At 35.8% G+C, this 10,638-nt stretch overlaps 1 protein-coding gene across 1 annotated transcript; it reads left to right on the top strand.

The window, feature by feature from the left end:
- On the top strand, positions 290-2,940 carry LOC18777444 (myb family transcription factor PHL11). The gene is made up of 6 exons (XM_020563374.1): positions 290-816; positions 1,059-1,135; positions 1,211-1,277; positions 1,386-1,467; positions 2,103-2,172; positions 2,262-2,940. The coding sequence occupies exons 1-6, from the start codon at positions 660-662 to the stop codon at positions 2,643-2,645; spliced, it is 837 nt and encodes a 278-aa protein (XP_020418963.1). The 5' UTR covers positions 290-659; the 3' UTR covers positions 2,646-2,940.

Here is a 10,638-nt window from a genome sequence, read left to right as displayed (position 1 = left end):
TAGGTATATGATTGATTTTCCCGAACGTTTCTTAGGCTATGTATGACTATTAGTGAATGTATACCTTATGCATCACCCAAAAAAAGGTATACTTTATGCGCTTCCTGTTGTTGGTGGATTAGTGGTTACTCTGCTTCAGTTATTTGTATTTACATTGATTATTGTTACGGACATCCTTTAAGCCTAAATTATGAATGCTTTTGTTTAAAAATATTTCTGATTTTGTTTATTAATATATATAGCCCGCCAGCCAGCCCCCGGCTAATGCATTGCTGCTTCCTCTTCAGATTCGTCGCCGAGCTTTTCTCTACAAAAACAAATAATACAATTCTTCTATTGCATAGCTGAAATTATATGCGCATTATTCAAATAAATAAATATATAAATAAATAAATGCCACTTAAAAACAACGCGTTCTCTGTGTTCTGTTCTGTTCTGTTCTCTAAAGTAACTTATTCCCTCCTCTTTTTTCTCTCTCTGTCCCTGCTTCTGATTCTGTCTTTCTTACAACCCAATTCACTTCCATCACTCTCACCTTTCTTCTTGTTCGCTTCTGGGGGGGTTTTTGGTTTTTGAGAATTATTTGGTAGAGAGAGAAAAGGAAGATTGCTGCTTGAATTTGGGAAGTGGGATTTGGGGAGGCTTGCATTTGTTTGTTAATGGAAAGGAATTATGGAGGTGGCTGTGATGGGGAAGGGAATTGTGGATACGAGAATGGGGTGATGATGACAAGAGACCCCAAACCAAGGCTAAGGTGGACGCCTGATCTTCATGACAGATTTGTAGATGCTGTCACTAAACTTGGTGGCCCTGACAGTATGTCTTCTTAAATTCTTTTAAATTTTTTTGTTTTTCTATCAACTACTTGTTTATGTTTCTTTTAATTCTTGATGCTGTAATATTTTGTGGGATTTTAATTTAAACCTGAAATATGAATAAATATTGGGTGATCAATTTGTCATTTTGGCAGAATTTTCAATGGTATTAGTGCATGTAATTTGCAAAGCTTAATTATCTGATCCAGCTAATTTAATTTTGAAGAGGGTTTCTGTTTTCAGAAGCAACTCCCAAGTCTGTCTTGAGGCTAATGGGCTTGAAGGGATTAACATTGTACCACTTGAAAAGCCATTTGCAGGTATCTTTTGCCTCTTTCTTGTATTTTATTTTTTGATGGACAAATGCATCCATTACTAAGCTAGTCAATTTGCAGAAGTACAGGCTTGGACAGCATGCTCGGAAACAAAACTCTGGAGAAGAACACAACAGAGAGAATAATCGTGAGTTTATTATAAACCTAGAAATATTTGTGTGTAATTTTGGTAATATGTTCTTTCAATATCTTTTGCAGTTTGACTGATGCTTTTTTCCTTTTTAAAAAATTATAGGGGATTCATATGTACATTTCAGTAATCATCATTCAACAGGTTCGAGCGCCAAATCGTCGAGAGGTGGTAATGCCGAACAAGGGTATGTGAAACCATCACTTATCGTCAACTGCAATTTGATTACTTAGCTAATACATAGTTTACAGTTTGGTTCATGTGTTAGCATTAGCTAGCCTTCCTTCTGAGGTTTCAGTCATTAGCTTAGATAAGAAAAACTTCTGGTGCTTTGGATATTGTTGTTGCCATTGCTGTCTTTTGGATCATTTTGTTTTATATACGTCCTTTTTACTTTGTGGTGTATAGAAATGAAGTCTCTATATGTGAAATGTAGCTTCGTTCAATGCACTATATTTCTTATGTTAAATGAATCAAAGGGAGAAACAAATTAAAATAATTAGTCATTACAAGTATGCAAAACTTTTCTTATAGTAGAGAATGTGCTTTTAGCAGAAAGTTTTTCTTCTTGTTGCAATCTCATCCTCTTCTGGACTCGTGAAAAAGAACGCTGGTCTTTCTTCATGAAAACGGAATTGGTTTTCTATATTCTTGAAAAAAAAAAATAATTTCTACATCAGGATTTTCCTTTTTCGATTATATCTCCGTTAAACCTATTAAAATGCTTATTATCCTTATTGAAATGCTTTTGGTTTAAGATTGTTATGCTCATTTTCCTTTCGAACCCGCTTGGATACTAATGAACGAAAATGCTGAAAACAGAACACTTCCATTTTCTGAGGCACTCAAGTGTCAGATTGAAGTACAAAACAGATTGCAAGAGCAGCTTGAGGTATGTTGTTTTGCTATCAGAAATCCCAATGGCCAAATAATATGCTAGCATTTTCTTATAATAAAAATCTTTTACAACTTTTCCAATAGGTTCAGAAGAAGTTGCAGATGAGAATAGAAGCCCAAGGCAAGTACTTGCAAGCCATATTGGAGAAGGCCCAAAAGGGCCTCTCCCTAGACATGAAGGGGCCCACTACTATAGAAGCTACAAGAGCCCAATTAACTGACTTCAATTTGGCTCTATCAAATTTTATGGAGAATATAAATGAGGAGGACAGAAGAGGAAAGAGCAATGGTTCAACTTTTGAGATTTATGAAGAGGGAAATACAGAAGAACATAAAGATGCAAAGCTTAAGGTTGAGAGGGGCTCTATAAATTTTGACTTAAATACTAAAGGGAGCTTTGATTATGTTGGTTCAAATGCAGGTGATTTCGAACCGAGATGCTTTCGTTTACTAGATACTACACTTTGATGACAAACACTCAACACTTTGCTTATGTTCACATTCTATTCAAAAGAAGAGGCTGCTAAGTGCTATATTTGTTGCCAAAAAGGAAAAAAAAAAAAAAAGCTGTCTTTTGTTGAGTTCTCATTGTTTATGAGTTCTTTCAACTTTCTTTTTTCTGTGGTTAAAAGATGCATGTGTTATTATTGATCACAATATCATCCGATTATAAATTAGATTACTATTATTCAGAATCTCCCCAGACACTTAATTTACATCACTCGTATAGTTAGAGAAATATAATGTGTTCTAATTAATTTTATTTGGTCTTTTGGGTTAGGGTAGTTGGTGTGGTTTTGTGTTGTAATTCAATTTCTCTGAGTAAAAAGATTATTGTTCTTTAACGATAAAAGCTGTATAGTTTATAAGGGTAGCAGAAGAACTCGTAATCAATTGAATATACTAGCATTGGCCATCAAAACAAATGCAATATCGATTGGAACCATGCAATTGCCAAAGGAGAACACAACCAGCAAATCAGGGTTCTTGTTTTTTGTTTTTGTTTATGTTTTTTTTGCTAAAGGTCCATTTGGATGAAGGGATTTGAAAGAAATGATTTGGATTTGATAACAAGACTAAATTTTCTATAAAAACAACATTGATTGACTAAATTTGAAATAACTAGATGTAGCACATATGAAAGAAATATGTAGTTGGGCCATAACTATGTTTATCAAAAAAAGCAAGGAGTTGGCCCGTGAGACACTACTACAATGTACTATTTGCGCGACGACGACAAATTCATCACGCAAGAAACACTTGAGCGACGAAAAAAATTATTCATCGCGCAAACTATCCAAAACTTGCGCGACCAAAAATTTTGTCGCAAAAGAAAACTTAGCTCGACCAAAAACGTGGTCGTCGTGCAAAGTGAGGAAGAAAAACGCGGGTTTATTTTTTTTCATGCCAAACACTTGCGCGATGATACATATCGTAGCGAAAGAAACCCTAGCGCGACGGTAATTGTTATCGTGGCGTAAAGTTAGACAGAAAACTGCGGGTTAATTTATTTGGAGTGCTGCTATTTCCACCCCTCTGTCCCATCATATAAATTTGAAAAAACACAATCTTATCTTTCCACCCACCATAATTCCTAAAATACCCATTCATAATTAATAATATTCTGGCAAATATATATATATTTATTTATAAATTAAAAAAACTTAAAAAATAATCCACCCCAACCCTACCTCCCCAAAGCTGCCCCTTGTTCCTATGGAAAACAGCCATCTCTCTGTAAGATTACACAGAAGTGATAATTGGAATTAGATCGAAATTGGAGTGAAAGAAGAGTGCATAGAAAGGCAACCAATTGGAAGCACAATTTGGAATTGCAATCAGTTTGTGGTCTGATATCTAAGAAAGACACTAAAGATATATACTCTGTCTAACCCACAATCAAAGAGCTATTGCCAGCAACCTTCTTCCTAAGAAAGGTACCATTTAACTAATTTCTTCAACCATTTCTGTAGATTTGTTGTGGGCTTGTTAGATGGCATGACATGTTTGCTGGGGTAAATAGAACCCCCCATATAACGAAGAAGAAGTTAAAGAAAAGCTTTGCTGGAAAAGAATTCAATTTCATTTCGTCCATTTTGTACCCGTATTTTTCAAATTCGAGGAAAATACCGTTGGCGTTGGGTGAAATGGAAATGGCGTTGGCCATTTAAAAATATTCTGTTTCAAAGAGAAAGGGTAAATGGTCATTTTACAAAAGGTAAATTTGTCTTTAAAATTTTGAAGATAAAGTGGGTGGAGAAATAGAGTAGGTGGGTGAAAATAGTAGCACTCTTTATTTGGGGCTAAATACTTGTGTGATGACAAACTTTATCGTCACGTAAGAAAAAAGTTGGATATTTTTATTTGGCGCCAAATACTTGCACGATGGAAATATATGTCGTCGCGTAAAGTTAGATGTCGGCATGTTCATGCACGACAAAAATTGTCTTTTGTGCGATGATCGACGAAAACTATTTTTCGTTGTGCAAAGTGGGATGTTGACACGTACTTGCGCGACGAAAAATGTATTTTGGGCAACGAAATGGACCACTTGTGCGACGAAAATGCGGTTTTGCGCGACGATAATTTGCACGACGAAAAGGGATTCATCGCGCAAAACCCTTCTTCATATTATCTGGATTCTGCCATTGCAGAGGCAGACTTAAAAAAAAAAATGCTCTGCCTTTGCCTCTGCTTTTGCTTTTGCTTCTGCTTCTGCTGGGAATTCAGTACGTTCTTTGAGTAAGTATTTTTTGTCGTTAGTTTAAAAGTATTAATGTAAATTCATACTAACGCTATTAATTTCGTTCTCTTTAGGGATATTTGTAATTAGCGATTGGTGGAGAACGATTGAGAATGTATTTGATTTGTTTTATATTTTAAAAATATAAAATTAATTACATTATATTAAACTTAGTTTGTTGTGTTTATATTTTTTTTTGTGAAATTATATTTATATTATGTTGTTAAATTGTGTGTGACGTAGCACAATGTTTATGATGTACGAAGTTAATTGAAATTAACTTCGTACTTTGTTTTTTATTTTTAGTAAAACTTAGTTTCCCGTTCGAGATTAGTTGGATTTCGTGCATGGATGCGTAAAGCATGACTGCGGTCCAATTAATTCTTGAATTGTCCCATTATTTGGACAGTTTGGGAATGCATAATCATGTCACGTAATGTACGGCTACATGATTAGGTTTCGATTATGGAGATTTTGGTGTCATCTCTATACGTTCTTCGGGTGGTACGTAGGTGTTTTATACCTACGGTACACCTCAAGAACTGTATCGAGATGCTGCCGAAATTCATCCACGTCGAAATCTAATCTCATGTAGCCGTAAATTACGTGACATGACTATGCATTCCCGAATGGGATAGGGCCCTTACCAGAGGCATAAGGTGACATTATGACTTTGTATGAAGTTGTTGTGATTGTTGTGTTGTGATTGTGGTTCCAGGAATTATGAGCAGAAGGTGGATACAGAACCCGAATAGATGGGCAGACGAATACTTGGATGGAATCGAGGATTTTATTGAGTTTGCACGTACACACAACCCGGGTGCAACTAGAATCCGTTGTCCTTGTAGGAGGTGTAAAAACATGTTGTGGGAGAGAATTGAAAATGTTGGATTTCATTTAGTAAGGAATGGAATGATTGAGACATATAGCATTTGGAACCTTCACGGGGAACAATTAGACAATGCTGCTTCTTCAAATGCCACAAGAGTGGACAATGTTGAATCTATTGTGGATCCTAATGAACAAGTTAAGGATATTATAAATGATGCCTTTCTATTTGCATCGACCAACATCAATCAGGAAAGGGAAGATAACGTGCCTACCCCAATGGACAATGCAGAGTTCGAATAATATGAACAACTGTTAAAAAATGTCAACCAAGAGTTATACCCGGGGTGTGAGAGCTTTTCCGTTCTCACGACGATTGTGGAGCTAATGCACGGAAAAATAAAGTATCGTATATCGAACCTGTATTTCGATTACTTTTTGGGAGTTTTTAAGAGAATGCTTCCTACAGATAATTGTTTGTTGAAAGACCATAGACAAGCGCAAAAGGTGTTGAATGGTCTTAGATTTGGTTATGAAAAAATTCACGTTTGCAAAAATAATTGCATGTTATTCTACAAAGAGTATGAAACATTGGATACATACCCTATATGCAATAAGTCGAGGTTAATAATGACATCTAAAAATAGAATGATTAAGATCCCAAAAAAAGCTATGCGTTATCAGCCCCTGAAACCTAGGCTGCATCAATTGTATATGTCGACGCATACTGCCACAGACATGAGATGACATAAGGAAAAACGGGTAGACGAAGATGTGATGCGGCATCTTGTAGATGGGGACGCATGGAAAGAGTTCGATCGAACGTTCACCGGTTTTGTTGCTGATCTCCGAAATATTAGATTGGGACTTGCCACTAACGGATTCAATTTGTACGGGGTTCTAAACTAACACCACAACACTTGGCTGATTTTCTATTCTCATATAATTTGCCACCTTGGAAATGCATGAAAAAAGAGTACATGATGATGACTGTTTTGATAACTGAGGATCCTAGCAGGTTAATCGATGTTTACTTAAGGCTGTTGGTTGATGATCTTAAGGATTTATGGACAAACAGTGTGCGCACGTACGATAAATATACTGGGAAGATGTTCACTTTGCGGGCAGCAGTTATGTGGACTGTGAATGATTTTTCCGCATATGCAATGGTTTCTGGGTGGAGCACAAAGGGTTATATGGCATGCCCTGTATGCAAGGAAGATGTAACTTTTGGTTAGCACGTTGGAAAAGTTTGTTATCTTAGTCATCAAACATGGTTGCCATGGGACCACGAGTGGCTGGAAAATGATAAAGAGTTCGACAGGAACACAGAGCGTCACCTCAGACCTAGAGAATGGTCCGGTGATGAGATCTTGTAACAGCTTAACCGTTTGAATTTTGGTCCGTTCAAGAAAATAGTTAGTCGGACCAGACCTTCTACACATTTGAACTAGAAGCACAAGCCTATTATTTTTGAGCTCTCATATTGGTCGAAACTAAAATTGAGGCACAATCTCGACGTTATGCATGTTGAGAAAAATGTCTTTGACACATTGATGGGCACGATTCTAGATGTAGAGGGCAAGACAAGGGACACGATCAAAGCTCGTCCTGATTTGGAAAGAATGGGCATACGAAGAGGTTTATGGATGAACAGGGACAGTGATAAAGCTAGAAGGGATCTTGCATTTTTTTCCATTAAACCGAATGACAAAAAAGATTTTCTAAATTTTGTATCGTCTGTAAAGTTTCTCGATGAGTATGCTTCTAATATCGCGCGCTGCGTGAATGTTGATAGGGGTAAATTTACTAGACTAAAGAGCCATGACTGCCATGTGTTTATGCAACGCCTACTTCCTGTAGGTATTCGACACCTTTTGCCAGAAGATGTAGCAAAACTAATCATGTTGTTGTCCAGATTTTTTTCCCAACTAACGGCAAAAACATTGCAAAAGACAGACATTAATCATTTGCGCCATGACATTGTCCAAGTCCTATATAATTTTGAGAAGATATTCCCTCCAGCTTTCTTCACAAGTATGATCCACGTGATGGTTCACTTGCCAAAAGAGGCATTGCTTGCTGGTTCTGTCAACTATCGCTGGATATATCCAATAGAAATGTATATAATCCGCATCATTTCTTTATGAATCCTTATCCCACGCTTGCTAATTTGTATTGTTTCTTTTTATTTTGGCAGGCTTCTCGGAGAGCTTTAAAAAGCTGTACGCAACAGGGTGAACCCCCGAAGGATCAATTATAGAGGCTTGGGTTCAATATGAGTTGCTTACTTTCTGTGGAATGTATTTAAAAGATGTGGATACAGCTTTCAATCATCCTCAACGCAATAATGACGGAGGTGTGAGAAATGAGAAACTTTCTGTTTTTGCCCAAAGCGCACAACCCTTTGGAGATTCTGTTCAAGGAGAGTCGTTTTCCAGAAATGACATAGAGGTAGCGCATTGGTTCGTACTGAAAAATTGTGATGAGATAATGACATAATTAGATGAGCATGAAGAGATGATGAAGCGAGAACATCCATCACATTTGTATGCCAAGAAATACTGTGAATTGTTTCCACAATGATTTTTGGAATATGTAAGTTATAAGTGTTTTGTATTTGACATATATATATTGTATTATTTAATGTTCTCAAACTAACATGTGAATGTTTTTGTATAATATTAGGTGAATAAGTTGAAATCATCGAGTTCTCCCACATACAGTGAAGAGCTATATAACTTGGCGTTCGGCCCGATTCACGCTAAATTGTTCTCAGGTTGCCATGTTAACGGCGTCAAGTTTTTGGGGACTGCACGAGATGACAAGTTGTGTACGTAAACCAGTGGTGTTCATGTCCCAGGTGGAGGCGAAAGTACGAACATTGATTTCTATGGAAAACTCACAACTGTCGTGCAATTGCTTTACAAAGACCGATACCAAGTGATCATGTTTAAGTGTCGATGGTTTGATACAAACCGAAATAGGTAGGGAAGTGTTAAAATCGACCATGGTTTACTATCAGTGAACATTAACAGAACTTGGTATGATGACGACCCTTACATTTTGGCAAACATGGCAAAACAAATTGTGTATCTAGATGACCCTAAAGCCGGGAGCGGTTGAAAAGTTGTTCAGCAGATGAATAAAAGGAACGTGTATGCTATACCAGAACTAGACCCAACTGACAACAATGTCGACAACGTCGCTGACCAACCTGTAGAATCTCCCATGAAAAATGATGCGGAAACACTTCGAGATACAAATGTTATACAAGAACCGTTTCAGCTTCAAGGAGTGTCTTCAATCTAAATACCGATTCAGTCAATTACAATTGACCTCGGTGATCTTCCGCGATATTATATTTTAGATGATGAATAATGCAATTTATTAGTGACTACCCATGTAAAACATAGTAAATGAATTTTTTTGTAATTTAATTATGTTAGTGTAAAGATGGCAATCAGAAATTAAAAAGTAGTTGCACACAAAATTGGCAGTCACAAATTAAAATAAGTCATATAATATATAGATTGAAATTTACATATATACCTAAATTTGAAAACAGATTTGAATTTGACTATTTGATTTTCAATGGTCTTTATGAATTTAAAAATTATGGTTTTCTCTTTTTAGAGTTGAAAATCTTGAAATTGAAAGAATAAAAATGATTTTAAAAAATTGAAAAAATTGAAAAAAAAAAGGAAAAAGAATCGGGCCCTTAAGAAATTTTTTTTACCCCTCTTCACTTTTGGCCCTTCTTATTTAATGATTTAATCAAGAACTAAACTATTATACAAACTATAATGTGTAAATTAAGTCTCACATTGGACAATAAAATAATAATTTATATTTCAAATATAAATAATTAACTTTTAATTGCACTAAAATCTTTGAAATTTTTTCGTAATTAATCTGAAACTTTAGTTGATTAAGGTAACATGTGTAATTTTTATAATAATTCTTTAAAGTAAAGAATTGCGAGAGGTTTGCCCTTGTGCTACTTTTTGCTTCAGGGTTTAGGGTTGTGGTTGTGATAATTTTGGTGTGCGACGAATGTCGTTTGTCGTCGCTCAATGACAGTTTCCTGGCGTCGCGCAAGGTTAAATTTGAGCGATGTAAAACAGAACTCATCGTGTACAGTTGAAATTTTGCGCGACCAACCAATTTAAAGTCGCTTGAAATTTCGCGCGACGAATGTAATTATTGTCGCTCCAATATATATTATAATATTATATATATGTATACACATATATTATAATATATAATATATAATATACATATATACATACACAGTCCCCTTCTATTGAGGGATCCCTCAAATAATTTTATTTGAGGGACGCCTTTTAGGGTACCCTACAATTTTTTTCTCAATGATCCAAACAATCTATTTTTTAGGTCTTCATTCATAGATCATCCTTACAAAAAATTAGACAAATCGGAAACCATTTCGACATCCAATTGTGTCTTACAAAATCAATGAACACGGTGCTTCAAGAAAATGCTAAAATTTCAATAACTTAATTGAGTGGTCAAATGATATCAGATTCAAGTGAGTTTTTGTAGAGATGATCTTTGAATGAGTATCTACAAAATAGAAGGTTTGGATTAGTGAAATACAATCCGGAGTGGGGCCTACAAGGGATGTCCTTCAAATAAGCTTATTTCTGCCAAACAAAATGGCCTAGTTGTTTCTGCCAAAAAGATCAAGTTGTTCCAAACCAATATCCGATTTCTTGGTTTCAATATATGTCAATCACAAATATCCCCAATTGATCGCGTCATCCAATTTGCTGATAAATTTCCTGATCAAATTCTTGATAAAAGTCAACTCCAGAGGTTCCTAAGATCTTTGAACTATATTTCTGACTTTTACCAGAATCTAAGAAA

This window comes from Prunus persica, chromosome G5 (genome assembly GCF_000346465.2).
Source record: "Prunus persica cultivar Lovell chromosome G5, Prunus_persica_NCBIv2, whole genome shotgun sequence".
In the NCBI taxonomy this organism is placed as follows: domain Eukaryota; kingdom Viridiplantae; phylum Streptophyta; class Magnoliopsida; order Rosales; family Rosaceae; genus Prunus; species Prunus persica.
The sequence above is the reverse complement of the archived record's forward strand: the minus strand, read 5'-3'. Positions and strand labels throughout refer to the sequence as shown.